The 14992-nt window shown below is 38.9% G+C and overlaps 3 protein-coding genes across 3 annotated transcripts in view; all 3 read right to left on the bottom strand.

The window, feature by feature from the left end:
- The window catches only part of LOC146481247 (uncharacterized), a 59267-nt gene that overhangs the window by 476 nt on the left and 43799 nt on the right, over nt 1-14992 (bottom strand). Inside the window, exon 2 of the mRNA XM_085108904.1 lies at nt 30-2435. Within this exon, the coding sequence (XP_084965030.1) occupies nt 30-2408 (2379 nt within the window). The 5' untranslated portion in view covers nt 2409-2435. The remainder of the gene's footprint in view (nt 1-29; nt 2436-14992) is intronic.
- Nucleotides 1-14992, bottom strand: part of LOC146481248 (uncharacterized) — a 115875-nt gene that overhangs the window by 57215 nt on the left and 43668 nt on the right. The gene's annotated exons all lie outside the window — the stretch shown is intronic.
- LOC146481250 (uncharacterized) lies at nt 12399-14511 on the bottom strand. Its single transcript, XM_085108929.1, has 2 exons — nt 14167-14511; nt 12399-13660 (listed from the first exon to the last, which is right to left on the bottom strand). Exons 1-2 carry the CDS (start codon nt 14340-14342, stop codon nt 12916-12918), a joined length of 921 nt encoding a protein of 306 aa, XP_084965055.1. The 5' UTR covers nt 14343-14511; the 3' UTR covers nt 12399-12915.

Genomic DNA, 14992 nt, shown 5'->3' with positions numbered 1-14992 from the left:
AAACCTAAGTTATTGTAACTCGCTGCAACATCAATATGTTCGGCACCAAGCTTCTCGAGATATGTAGTTAGAGCACGTTGATGATACTCCTTAGCCTTCTCAAAGTCGCCTAAGTGTCGGTGAACTTCACCTAAGTTATTGTAACTCGTTGCAACACTTATATGTTCGGCGCCAAGCTTCTCGAGATATGTAGTCAGAGCACGCTGATAAAACTCCTTAGCCTGCTCAAGGTCGCCTAGGTGTTTGTGAATTAAACCTAAGTCATTATAACTCAATGCAACTTCGAGATCGGTACGTTCTGGTTTTTCCAGCTTAAGAGCGAGTGCGTATTCGTAGTACATTTTTGCTCCGTTAAATTCACAGTGCTCTTCACATATCCTGCCAAATGCTTCGAAGTTTTCTTGATAAAAATTGCTTGAAATATATTTGTCATGGAGTTGAAATGAGCTTTCTTTTGAAAACACATCATCAATCACAAAAAGTAAGTTTCTTAAGTGAGGGACGATGTGTAGATTGTCTAATGCCGAGTGGCTTTCTTGTGGGAGGGTGTTGAAAAACTGGTTGAATGATTTAATAGCGCCATTCATGATGTCAATGTTATTATCCTGTGGGTTGTCCTTTAGTGCAGTTTTGATAGCATCATGTACAACCTGGTGTACACGAATGAAGCAACCATTTTCGTCTTCATCAAATAGCAGTAGTGAGCATCTCTTTAGCCTCATGCAAATCAATTCTTTATCTAGATCTTTGCTATTTTCATCTACGGTTTTTATGTAATTGATTCCAATATCCAAGCTTAATGGTTTGGGTGCACAAATTGAAAGTAAAGAGAATAAGTGATTCACAATTTTGTCGGAAGTGATCTCCTTTTCAACGGCTAGAGCTATGGCTGCGGTCATGGAGTTTGGGTAGCTAAGGTTTGTTTCGGCGAGAATTTCCTCAGTAATTCGCAGTCGACCTTTTTCTAATACTTTTAGATATTCTTTCCATCCGAAATGTGATGAAGCTTTGTTCTGTCGAGCCTGTCTAACAAAGGTTGCGGCGCTCGCTAAAGCAAGAGGTTGGTAGTCCAGTGCTTGTGCAACTTCGTTTTCTTGCTCGCTGTTGGGAAGACCAGAAAGCATGGACAATAAACAGCTGGCATCGTCGTGATTCATACCTTTGCTTACTGGGATGTGATTGATGCACGAGCTTGGTAAAGGGATAGACGCGGTGTCTTGTGTTGTAATCAACAACTGACCCTTTCCCCACGCCTCGTTGCCAGAGTCTGGCAGATGAACATGCACAGAAGATACGCTGGTGACATTGTCAACCACCAGTAGCCAAAACGAGTAAAAGCCAATTTTTGCGGCAATGAGCATCTTAAGATTAGCTATCTTCTCGTCAATTTTCGAATTTTCGGAGTTGAGGATTTGTATAATTGAATATTCCGGACACCTTAATTGACGAGCAAAGAAAGCATACGACTCCAGAAGTGAATCTGGACTTGCGGCATTTAGAGTCATCACAAATGACGTACCACATGGCATTTCTTTAGCTTCATCAAAGAATCGTCTGGCCACAAGTCTTGCTAGCTGCGATTTGCCACTTCCAGGATTGCCCGAGATGTACAGGTAGGTAATACTACTTTCATTGGCTTCTTTTAACTCCCTAAGCTGTTTTGCTATTTCAGATACATCACGATCGCGAGTTCCGATGTCGTGTGAAGGCTTCGGTGGAAGAATACAAAAAGAGGTAATTTCTTGCTGCAGCTGATCTTCCAGGAGCTGCCGCTGATCTTCGAGGACCTGTCGTTGATCTTCGAGGACCTGTCGCTGATCTTCGAGGACCTGTCGCTGATCTTCTTTATCTCGAAGTTGCTGTCTAAGGTTATCAACTTCTTTCAGCATATCTCTTAACTCTTCTGTAGGAAACGTTGTCTGATTTTCTATGTCTTGAATTTTTACAGTATCGAGACCAAGCACCTGAAACGCACCGCAAACGTTGCTGATGGTTTTGTGAAAGTCTGCATCGGAGAGACTGTCTCGGAGTGAGTGAGCAAATGCTTCGTTCCTAAATTTTCTAAGATCATCTACATTTGTCCTGACTGTTGCGTTAATACCGTGCCCAACACAATCAGAGTAAAGGATGGCATAAAACAACACTGTACAATCCCATTCAGCTCTATCTCCATTCTTCATTGTGGCCAGGAGATGTGCATTTTTTCTTCGGTTTTGAAGAGACTCCCCGTTGTAAAAGTCCAGTCCATTCCTAGGATCATCTTTCCATTCTCCCATTGTTGCTTTGTACTGTTTGTCCCATTCCTGTTTAAAAATCGTTCTCAGACCCTCAGCTAGTATATTAGTGGTTACATGGCAAATTCTGAAGTAGTTTAGCTGTTCAGTGGTAAATTCATTTGAAGAGGCCATATCTTGTACTCTTATGGGACTTGAAACCTTTGTGGAGAAAAAGATATTTCCATTAGAAAACTGGCGGAAATTTGATGCGGACCGAAAGTAGATTTAAGTTGTGCCGAAAGTAGATTTAACTTGTGTTATGAATTGAAGAAGGTTGTTAAAATACCGAACGGTGTTGTTAGTTTTCAATTCAGCAACATGGAGAGGAAAGTTACAGAATTTTCTTAATTAATAGACTCCAGTGTTTTTTGGGGGTCAATCTGTAAAGCGGAAACTCTCTACGTTTGATATTTTTAAGTAAAAAATAAACAGTAACAACAGCAACAAACAAACACTCGTGACCGATACGAAACTTGCAGAACTTATCACATTTTACTTTATGTTCTAGATAGTATATGTACTCAGTAACACTCCTATATAAAGACAAGAAAGCAAGAAGAGCTTAAGCGGCCTCATTTATTCTCATTGTACGCCTCGCAGTGTCTTAGAACCTTTCCTTCTGGAACGATTGAGCTTATTGACTGGTTTTAGTCATACAGATAGCGTGATATTGTTTTGTTACTCTTCCGTTGCGCTGCTTGACTTTATACCGGAACTTGCTTATGATAACGTAATAACCGATGTGCCACAGAGATCTGACTTTCGGTTACTTTTGACTCGTCCTTCAAGCATCTTTAGAAGTGTTTGCTCTTTTAATAAACTGAATCGAATCCACAGAGATCGTAACAACATTTTTGAAAAAGAAGTTAGGATTGTCGATTGATCGACAATTGATGAACCATTTAACTTCTACGATTGGCGAGTGAGGGTTGGCATGCGAAGAACGGTCAAGAAAACGACGCCATATGGTCAGTTTTTGTAATGCCCCGTATAGACGAAAGGCCGTGCCTTTTGAAATACTGGAAATATATTTCCCTGACCGCCAAATCTACGAAAGCCGAGGAGGGACTTCCGACTTCGGACTTCTGACTTCCGACTTCCGACTTCCGACTTCTGACTTCCGACTTCCGACTTCCGACTTCCGACTTCGGACTTCTGACTTCTGACTTCCGACTTCCGACTTCCGACTTCCGACTTCTGACTTCCGACTTCCGACTTCCGACTTCCGACTTCTGACTTCCGACTTCCGACTTCCGACTTCCGACTTCGGACTTCTGACTTCCGACTTCCGACTTCCGACTTCCGACTTCCGACTTCCAACTTTTTTTTTTTATTTTTAATTTTTTTTATTTTTATTATTATTTTTTTTTAAATAAACTCTAGTGAGCAGCACACAGCAACAGATCTTGTCAACTTCTTTATTATCTACTACCGGTTTCGTCTGAAAACACAGACTTCATCAGGGAGTTAGAACAAGACAGCGAGGGAACATATTTTATACCTAATCATTGTAGTACAAATCACGTTCCAACATGGGTGTGAACAGCGAAAAAACACCCAAAAGGCATTACGTGCAGGATATGACGGAAATACTGCGTGACGCTGAAAATGCGCAATGTTTAATTTTAGGGCTCACGGATTTAACGTTACAGTCAATCCAGGTCACGCGTGAACAGTATTTCTAAGAATGAAATGAACATTCGAATTTCTCTTTGTAATGCCCGACGTGTGAATGGAATGTTGGACATTTCTCTGGAAATCGTTCCGAAAAAGACGCATTGACTGAAAAAAAGATTCAAAATACTTGGGAAACAATTGTTATTCTTGAAATATTCAATTTTGCAAAGTAAACAAAAATTCATAGCTTTATACCGTCAATAAGCTAAGGGAAATTTATACGGGAACTCTGAAATCTCGTTGGCGATTTTCAAAACTGACATGTAAATTTCAAAACTCCGTTCAAATTTCAAAAATATCGGTTCACGCGTGACCTGGGTTGACCGTAAATCTTAACGTTAAATCTTTAATAGAAAAAACTACCTCCAAAGATACGGGATCGCAATGTGTACAAAGATGGCAGTATCCTTTGCCAATATTTTCATGGCAGAGATCGAAACAGAAATAATTGGCCGTAGTGCTAAAAAACCGCTTGCATGGAAGAGATACATCGATGATGTCTTCTCTCTATGGAGCGTAAGCAAAAATGAAATCAAAACTTTTATAGAGCTAGCCAACAACTATCATGCGACCATAAAATACACGGCTGAAATTTCAGAAATTGAAATCACTTTCCTTGACACATGTGTATACAAGGGCGAAAGAGTAAAAAAAGAATCAAAACTTGACGTGCGCACGAACTTCAAACCGACAGAAACGTTCCAGTACAGCATTTTTCTTCCTGCCACCCTCCAGGCGTCAGGAGAGGCTTTACCAAAGGCGAAGCCTTAAGACCTCTCAGAAAAAACTCTTCAAAAACAAAATTTGAAGGAAACATCACTCTATTCAAACAGAGACTACGCAACAGAGGTTACCCCGATAACCTTATAGATAAAACTCTCTCAGAAGTCAATTTCAGCGAAAGAATGTCGGCACTACAAAACAAACTAAAAACGCACAAAAACATTTTGCCGTTTGTTACTTCACTAGAGTTTATTTAAAAAAAAATTTAAAAAAAATTAAAAAATAAAAAAAAAAAGTTGGAAGTCGGAAGTCGGAAGTCGGAAGTCGGAAGTCGGAAGTCGGAAGTCTGAAGTCTGAAGTCGGAAGTCGGAAGTCGGAAGTCGGAAGTCGGAAGTCGGAAGTCCGAAGTCGGAAGTCGGAAGTCGGAAGTCGGAAGTCGGAAGTCGGAAGTCGGAAGTCGGAAGTTAGAAGTCAGAAGTCAGAAGTCGGAAGTCGGAAGTCGGAAGTCGGAAGTCGGAAGTCAGAAGTCAGAAGTCCGAAGTCGGAAGTCCGAAGTCGGAAGTCCGAAGTCGGAAGTCCGAAGTCGGAAGTCCCTCCTCGGCTTTCGTACAAATCAGCCTTGATTTTTCTTTCTCTCCTTTTTTATTATTTAATAAATCAAAAACAACATGTCTTAATTTCGATCGAGCGGAGTGGCTGCCTGCGCAAATAATTGTTAAACATAAGATGTCAGTCAGGTTAGAAGAGAATGCGAATAAGATTCTTCCGCCAACTGTCTTTTTCTTCTGTTTTGCTTTGCTTCTCTGCTCGACTGTTTTTCTGAGGGCGTGCGGTTTGCAATCTGCAACGTCTTGAAGTTCACAATTTACAGTCTCAGACATCGTATTACTTTGGATCAGCCAACCCTATCTTGACCGTGTTTTTATTTGTCCTCTAGGGCCGGGATGCAACCGCCGCCCCCTCCCCTCTTTAACTTCACAGAAGACTTAGAGGATAGATAGAACATGTCTCCTTTGAGGTTCACAAAGCGAACTGATGATGTCGTATGACGTGGTAATGATTGACAAACGGCTGCCATCTTGGATTTCTGGATTTTCCTTAAACTTCAGGCAGGCGCTGAATTGAACAAAAAGTAATCAAGAACAATAAAGGAACACCAATGTGAGCAAAAAACATAAAAGATACAGATAGAAAGGTGTTTTTTTCTTTATTTTAAAAAGGGACTTCTTATTCTCTGAAAAAATTTGCACATTAAAATTTGGTTGCCATGGTAACATCTAGGTCAATCAAAACTAACTGACTACATTGAATTTTTCCCAGATAAATTTCTGAATAAGTCCTGAAGTTTCTTCATGCAGTGGTGGGCAGAATTTAGAGAGTCCTTTTCAACAAAGCTTCCTATGTCTAAATACATAATCTAGAACAATAAAGACATTAAGATAGATAATAAATCAATTTACTACCCTAATTATGTTAAAGCTGGAATATTATTCTGCCACCATTTACAATTTGATAAAGATAACATTCAATCTTACAACAATGTAAGGGGTTTTGGAGTAAAAATTACCAACTTTTTAGTGTGGACAGGGGTAAGAAGTGCGATACCTTCCCACCTGAAAACAGAATTCCCAAATGAAAATGAATTAGGACCGTAAGAATTTTTCTATGGAGAAAAATCATTTAATCGTCTTACTAGCAAGAGCAAGCAGTTTTATCGCTTGTTAGTGTCTATGAAAGTTAAACCTTCGAAGGGCTTTATAAAACTGAAAGAGGATTTTGACCTGGACGATTCAACTGCTGCTAACGCTTTTCGTAACATTAGATCGTATTCATCTGAAACTTTTGTTAGAAGTTTTTTTAGTTTAAATTATTAGCCGATATTACTTTTACTAATCATCGTTTTGCTAAAATAGGTTATGTCCCTAATGATCTGTGTATCTTTTGTGAGGAAGGACCAGAAACGGTTTATCACCTATTCTATGAATGTTCTTTCTCCTATCGTTTTTGGAAACAGCTTCTCAAACTCATTAATAATTCAAAGGACAAAGACAAAGGAAATCATGCACCTTGACGTGTTTGGATATCTGATGAAAAACTCCTCGTTTTTGCATCCTTAATTTCTCCTTCAAAATCAGTTTGTTTGAGAAGTTATATCAAACGCTCGTCACAGTGTTTCATCACAATATCAAAAACCTCGAAGTTCGTCAAAAATACTCCGCTACGCGTCGTATTTTCAACTCTCTTCTCGGTGTTTGATATGTGATGAAACACTGTGTCTCGTGTTTGATATATTACTTGAAAATTTCTGGTTTATGCTCTCAGGAAAGTATGTAGAATTCACCTTGAAAATGTTTTTGTCGGTAGACAAGTTGGAGAATCTGACCAGTCACTAAACTATCCGTTTATTCTTGCTAAACTTCATATTTGAAATTGTCGTAATCGTAGAGTACCCCCAAATTTGGAAATTTTTAAAGCAATGCTGGATGTGAAATACAGAACGGAAATGAACCTTGCTTCTAAGAATAACAAGGTAGAACAATTTCAGGCTAAATGGCAATTTTATATCAATGTTAGAGAAATTCGGTATAATTAATTAATTAGTTTTAAGTAATGGAGGTGTTATTGGTGACCTGTTATTATTTGCAATGTACTTATCGCTATAAATGGAAATAAAATGTGAGAAAAAAAGTCCTGAAGTTTCAGGGTGTCTTCTTAAATATTTAAAAAGTTATTCAGGTTCAAAGTTGCAACGGAAAGAATCCGCACCCCCCCCCCCCTCCCCCCTCTTCCCCCCGTCTAGATAGGGCTAAGCGTCATAAACAAGGTGTTAGGTTTAATAACGCATTGAAGAATCAAACAGTTCAATTCGTCTTAAATAATATGGGTCAATATGATGGTTTGAGGGATTAAGTGTCATTGTCTGAGAAAGTGTTCCAGTGGCCAAAACATGTGGTCAACCAATTTGGTTGAAACTTGGCACAGAAGTTGGTTGCCATGAGATATTTCAAAGGCCAATTTGGCTCACTTCTCTGACTTTAGGTTTTAGAGTTTCAGGGGGGGGGGTCTCATTTTTTGCCCTTTGAGCACAAAAAATCCAGCCTTTCAGGGGTCATTTTGAAAGTGTCATAAAACCCAACTGGTAAATTGTGCTGCCAAATGAATATTAATCTATGAAAAATTCAAGCATCGTTTAGAAAGATCGTTATATCGAGGTAAGGCCTTCATCATTTGCGCTGTTTGATGGGTACTAGGTTTTCAAAGTACAAATTAACCCTTGTTTTGCTAAATCAAGGTATTTGTTGTGCTAATCAAAGGCCTTTAAGAGAAATTGTAAGGTAAGAATCAGAGTATTTCTAAACAATTAAACTGATTTGGCTTTAAAAATTTATTTTCACTGACCAAATACAGAATAAGGGCTTCAAGTCAACAATTTGGTTTGTTTATGGCATGAATTATGCTCAAAATTCCATTTTGCATGACCTTATAGAGGTATGGAGTGTTTGTGACAAAAATTCAACAAACCGTGATAAGCCAAATTTTTCTCAAATGATTTTGATAATTGGGCCACTAAAGTAAATAATGGTTTAGGTACGGATATTATGCAAGAAGGCAGGTAGATACACTGATTTTTTGAAAAATGGCAATTTTGAGTTGTAATTTTGACATTAATTTTGGCCAAACTCTAGCCCCAGGCTCCTCTCTGTCCAATACCTTGAGGGCAAAGTTACATGCATGAAATGTAAGCTCTATTATAGTAATATTCATTTGGCAGCGCAATTTACCAGTTGGGTTTTATGGCACTTTCAAAATGACCCCTGAAAGGCTGGATTTTTTGTGCTCAAAGGGCAAAAAATGAGACCCCCCCCCCCCCCTGAAACTCTAAAACTTAAAGTCAGAGATTGGCTTTTGAAATATCTCATGGCAACCAACTTCTGTGTCAAGTTTCAGCCAAATCGGTTGACCACAAGTTTTGGCCCCTGGAACACTTTCTCAGACAATGACACTTAAGAGACAGTCTGACGAAAAAGTGTGTGAAAGGGGTTTGTGTTATTGAATGAAAATGCAATTAAATAAACTATGGAAGAAATGGCTTACTGTCGGCAGCTTTCTCGGAAAGAATCACACCAGAAGACAAAAGAATAATTCACTCTAAACTGTCTGTTAGTAAGATGTGATCACAATAGAAACTGAAAGTAATCTGTTGCCCTCAGGCTGTTTATTCCATGACGTCTGCGTTAATTTTTATTAATCACCATTGGAGTTAATAATGCGCAATGACCCGCGAAGTTTCCCATACTCTAGTTTGTGTGAAAATGCTCTTCAAGGTGGTTGAATCAGATGTCTGCATGGAGAATGGAACTTATAAGAGCGTGACGAACAAGGATTACTTCATACGTTTATGGACAAAATGACTTCTAAGCTCGTTTTCATGTGCGTGTGAATAACGCGTGGCGTGATGCCGCTGGGGGAAGTAATGACGTAAACGTGTTGTATTTTAAAAATAGAGACGTAGCAACAACGGAGATGTAATTTTAAAAAGTCATCACTACCCGGGGGGAGAGTGGAGGGGGCGCCAAACGGTATGGTTTTTGAGCCGTTTAAGTTTGAAATAGGAAACAGGTATGGATACTAGAAATCTGTTCTGAAAAAAGGGTACCACAAAATGACATATTTGGGTCTGAAAAAAGGGCATAACAAAATGACATATTTGGGTCTGAAGAAAGGGCATAACAAAATGACATATTGGGTCTGAAATAGGGTCAGGGTTTCGAGAATCGAGCCGCACACAGCCACCAAAAATATTGAGGAGTACCTCCCGGATCCACTATATTTTCCAAAAGGGATCTTTAACTCTTCTTTGACATCTGTGTGTCCTGTTGTATTTCACAATTTCTCTGAATACGCCTTATAGTCGCTTCTATGGACAATTGTTTAGTCGACTTGACACAAGCAAAGCAACGCTTTCTGAAGCATGACAAGTCCTCTTTGTTTGTGTTTTTTAATCAGTTTGTGCTTTGTTGACCTTGCTACATGTCAGATCATTATGATCATATTAGCACTTATTAAACAAAATTTCCAACTATCGCGTGGTGACGCACGAATTATTCGATCTTCCTGTGTAAACTGCAGTTTGTATTGTTAGATTCGAGATAAGAAAATAAAACATTTCATTGGCCAACGACACACAGATGTCATAGAAGAGTTGAGGATTCTCTTTGAAAATTATAGTGGATCCGGAGGGTACCCCTCCGAATTGTTGGTGGGTGTGCGCGGCTCGATTCTCGAAACCCTGACCCTATTTCAGACTCCATGGTCTTAGTTAAAGTTACGTAAGCCAAGATTCCCCCCCCCCCCCCCCCAACCACCACCAGCCCCAATCAAAGCCAAGAATATGTTCATATATCGACTTTCGATTTTGCAATGGGGTGCTAAGGGACGACTAATTTAATGGTATAGTAATATTGTCGTCTAAGGCCAGACCGTATATAATATGTAAGGTGAACAGAATAAAAGCTCCTTAAATAGACGAACACAGTTGCTTGTGTACCAAGCAAGCATTCTTTAAATGTTTTTGTTGTAGAACAGTGAACTATATCAAATACTCAGAAATCGTCAAAAACGTTTCTGATTGAAAAAGAACGTAGGATTGATAGGGCACGAATAAATAAAACTTAATCAACTATTAAACTGCCACAGATGAAGGGTAAGCGTCGGAAAGGGAAGAACGGCCAAGAAATCAACGATAAACTAGCAACATAAAAAAACAAGATTGTGTCGATCGAGCGGAATGGCCTTTTTATACAAACTATTGGTTCAGTTTTAGATGTCAGTCGGATTAGAACGAGAATACGAGCGAAATTCTTGCACCAACTGTCTTTATCTGCTGTTTTGCATCGCTTTTCTTTTCGACTTTTTTTCCGGGGGAGGAGATGGGGGTTTGTCTTATTTACCACAAATTTGCGGCGCGCTATTTAGTAACGAAGTTGCCAAGTATGATTTGGAATTTCACAATTTACAGTCTCAGACATCGTATTGCTTTGGACACCACAAAGCTTGATACAGCGTCACAAATAATTCAAGGTTTTCGATCAGTTGTAATAGACAAAATCAAACATTTTTGTTTTGAGCGATTTAGAGACATCACCCCACCGACGTTTTCGTCCGATACTCCTCCTACCGGTCTGTTTGACGAAGTTTTCTTGTTTTCTTGTTGTATGAAATCACAGCTAACGAAACTAGAGGCAAACGTGATATACTTACTGTTAGTAGCTTTCTTGAGGAAGAAATGACAACAGAAAGCAAAGGACTTAGTCAGTCTAAAGTGTCTGTTTGTGAGACGTGATGAGAATCGAAAATGAAAGTTCTCTGTTCCCCTCAGGACGTTTATTCTCTGACGTATGCGTCTATTTTCACAAAAATAACCATTTGGGCAAAAATGCGCAATGACCCGCATATTTTTTCTACCGCTACATATTGTGAAAATGTTCTTCAAGCCTCAATGTTGTTTAAATCAGATGTTTGAACAAGAGAACTTATTACAGTCCGGACACGAGAATTATTTTATGCATTTAGGGATAAACTGACCAGGCCCATCGTATAAAAGCGTGATTAACGCGTTGCGTGATACCCCGAGAGTGATGACGTGAGCGTGCATTTTTAAAAATAGATATGTTGATTATCACGAGACCGACACATGAGTGACATGACAGATCATTGACTTACAAAACATTATTTGTAAGCCGTAGTATTGTAAAATACCGTAGTTCATTCTGCAAGTGTTAGTAGCGTCCCATTTATGAGGGTCTCAGTGGGTTGGAGGCATTTACGGTTGACGGCTAATATTTTGGCTTTTCTACGGCTAACGATTAATTTCTCTCCGTTACGGTTAAATAACATCTGAAACGAAAGTTAATTGCTTTACTGAAAGTTCAAAATTTGTGTCGCCATTGTTGCAAAACACATTTTAAAGGTCTGTTGGTCTCAGACGACCTTTCCCGGATGAAAAAAGGCTGAAATACGGTACATCGGCCACTAGAAAAGACACAAAAAGTCCTACAAACGATCTTGACAATCTCAGAAATAAAAAATTTCGGATAGGAGTTTTCTACAATTAACCTTTTTTTTTACGACTTACCGTTAAAATTTTCTATTTTTTACGCCTAACAACTAAACTTTTTGGTCATTTTATGACTAACGATTAACGCCATTGAGACCCACAATTATGTCCTGCACAGACGTATTCAATAACAAACTTACTGCATTTGCCGATGAATTAGTCATAAAAGAAGCGACAATGCGCCGCTGTAGGGTAAAAAAAATGAGATGGACAAATGCCTCGGGGTAATTGGATGGAAGGCTAATGCTCGACCCCCGGGATGGACAGTGTGGAAAAATGCCCCATTATTGCCCGGGGGAGGGGGGGATGGGCGCAGCTGGAATTGACTGATGCATTATTTTAACAGTGAAGGAGAATTCATTGTATGAACAAAGATCACTTTTTCAATATTGGGGAGTTTTGTATGTCCTAATGCGTCTCAGCCTAAATTGTCCTGTCTATTACTTTGTGCTGCAAAAATGATATGAGATCTTGGGCAAACATTTAGGGAGAACTGAAAAATGGAAAGGTTTTCCTCCTGTTTTGACTTTCCCCAAAAACGTTTTCTTGTCAAGATCAAAGAAAATAGTCAATGACTACTTTTAACTCAACATTTTCAGTTTTTATGCATTAATTTATTGCGCAAGCAACAGCATTCACATTCAAATTTCATTTGCTACAAAACGATCTCAAAGTAACACTATCTTTTTCTCTGATAATGTATCTTTTTACATGCTTTTTATTAAAAAAAATTGATATACAATGGAAGATACATAAAAAACGATATTAATGATGAAATCGTATAGTATGACGGTTGAAAGTGTTTCTGTTTCATACTACTGAACATTTAATTTTCTTTCACAAATTCTATCAAATCAACAGTCAACAAACTATTCCATTTGCGCTTAACCTATTGAGGATAATCATTATAACGATTCTGTTATTCGCAACAATGAATTACATACACATAATCCGCGGCAGAAAAAAAATTACATTCCTAAGTAGTTTTACAGAACTAATTATGGCCATTTTTCATTATAATGTAAAGAAGCAGATTTATGGAGTTCAATTCCCCGAAGATCTAATGAATATTAGATCCCCTTTCTACATAAAAAGAAAAAATGCATTTTCTTTCATATCTTTCTAGTTCTGTTCTCCTTTGTCACCGCTGGTTGTCTGTTCTGCCTCGTCTTCAGGTTGCGGCTCATCAATCTCCATGGTGATATCAACACTTCTCGTACTTGGTAACAAAGCTGGATCACGTGACGCTTCTATAGTGAGAAGCCCCTTTTTGGACAAGCGTGACGTCACTGAGCTGAGGTCCACGTCTTTGGGCAGCAGAAAACGGCGGCTGTAATCACGTGACCAATGAAAACCATCATCTTCGGATCTTTGTTTTCCAGTGATCGTCAGCTCTTGTCCATGAAGTTTGACCTTAATCTCTTCTGGTTTAAATCCACTCAAATCTAAGCTGACCACAAATTTGCCGTCGTCCTCTTTCATTTTCTCTTTGACTCTTTTGGTTCCTTCGAGTACAAGAGCGTTACCATCTGGGGTAGCACGTGACGTCACAGATTCAGGATCAACTTCTTGTGGGATTTTGATGACTTTCTTGAACTCGCTGTTTTCAAATCCATTTTCGTCTTCTGATCGATTCTGGCCATGTAAGGTTATCCTTTCGCTGTCAACAGCAACAGAGATTTCTTCAGGTTTGTACTGACTCAGCGGTACAGAGGCGATCTTGATTGCACCTTGGGGCGAATTGTCTTTCCTTTGCTCAAAGCAAGTATCCCCTGTTTCCTGTTCATACGCTAGAGCAAGTTCTCTCCAAAGTTCTGGGAAAAATCCAAAGCCGGGTACAGCTCGGCTGTAGTAACTGTGCCTGTCGCTAACAACAGAAAAAAGGAAATTAGAATCAGTTATTTTCTTTTTACGTAAAAAGAGTTTTCCGAATCGTAATGAAGAGCTAAAGTAACATGATGGACTGTTTTAAGGTATTAGCAGACAGCTTTAAATACGTTCTAAAGGATTTTTGTACATGAAATAAAAATAATAATCAGTAGCCAGAATTTTTCGAACTGAGTTCAATGTTGACACTAAAGATTTGCTAAATGCATTTACAGGCATGCTGAGCCGAATCTGGGCCAAAATGATTGGTAAAAAGTGATTGTCTAAACGACATCAAAATACGATGTAACAAAAATTAAGTAATGTGTTACTTGAAGCGGAAACTAAAAGTCATTTATCTGGTGACAAAATTTTTCGACTGGAAGTGGTTATTATTTCAATACCATTTAAAGTAGTCTGAAACACAGGGAAGTGCGAATCAGAATTAGGCGAAAACATTACCCTTATACACGGCTAAAAGCTATCAAAACTCATAGAAAAACTTACCGGTACGGATGACATGTTGGAAATCTGAAAACGACAGCCATTTCTTCTTGAATGTTGTCTGCTTTTCCTTCTCTGGTAGGTAGCTTCAGAATCTTCTGTGAAAGTTGATAAACTATTGCACGCTCTCCCAAACGCCACTTTTTTATAGCAGACGATTTCTTTCCAGAACCATCCATTGTTACTATAATTAAATACCAGCTCAATGCTTTCTAAGAATGACTCAGCTGTTTTAACTCCAAAAAAAGTGGAATATTAAATGAATTCTCCTGTCATTTTCTAGCAAAATCAAGAAAAATGTGGAAAAATCCAGAAAATTCTCCACCGCTTTCCCTTGGTGCTCTCTCTTTCTCGGCATAGGAGACTGGGAACGAACAAAATGGCGCACACATGAAGGGCACGAAAATCCACCGAGTTGGTTTGGATTTTTAGTTTACAAAGAAACGGTTCTACAGATGTTTATTTTGTGAATATTATTTTCACATTTACTTATAAATTCGCCAGAGATGTGGCCTGATTCGAGAATTTTCTAAACTTCTCCAGACTTATCTCGGTTTTACCAGAAAAACACTGAAGATTACATGTACAATTTTACTGTCACCGTTTGTCAGCATAAATCAACTGAGTCATTCCTTCGAAGCGCTGAGCTGGTGTCCAATTATAGTAGCAATGGATGGTTCTAGATCAAGGAAGTCGTCTGCTTTAACAATCGTGCTTGCAGTGTTTGGCTAAAGGCTGAGTATGCAGCAGCTCATCAAACTTTTCAGAAGACAACTAGAGACAACTAGAGACAAGAGTACCAGAAGAGCTTAAAACGAGAGCAGGCAGA

The sequence above is a fragment of the Pavona decussata genome, unplaced genomic scaffold (genome assembly GCF_977016875.1).
Source record: "Pavona decussata unplaced genomic scaffold, jaPavDecu1.1 SCAFFOLD_51, whole genome shotgun sequence".
NCBI classification, from domain to species: Eukaryota; Metazoa; Cnidaria; class Anthozoa; order Scleractinia; family Agariciidae; genus Pavona; species Pavona decussata.
Note: the sequence above shows the minus strand (reverse complement) of the source record. Positions and strands in the feature narration are given on the sequence as shown.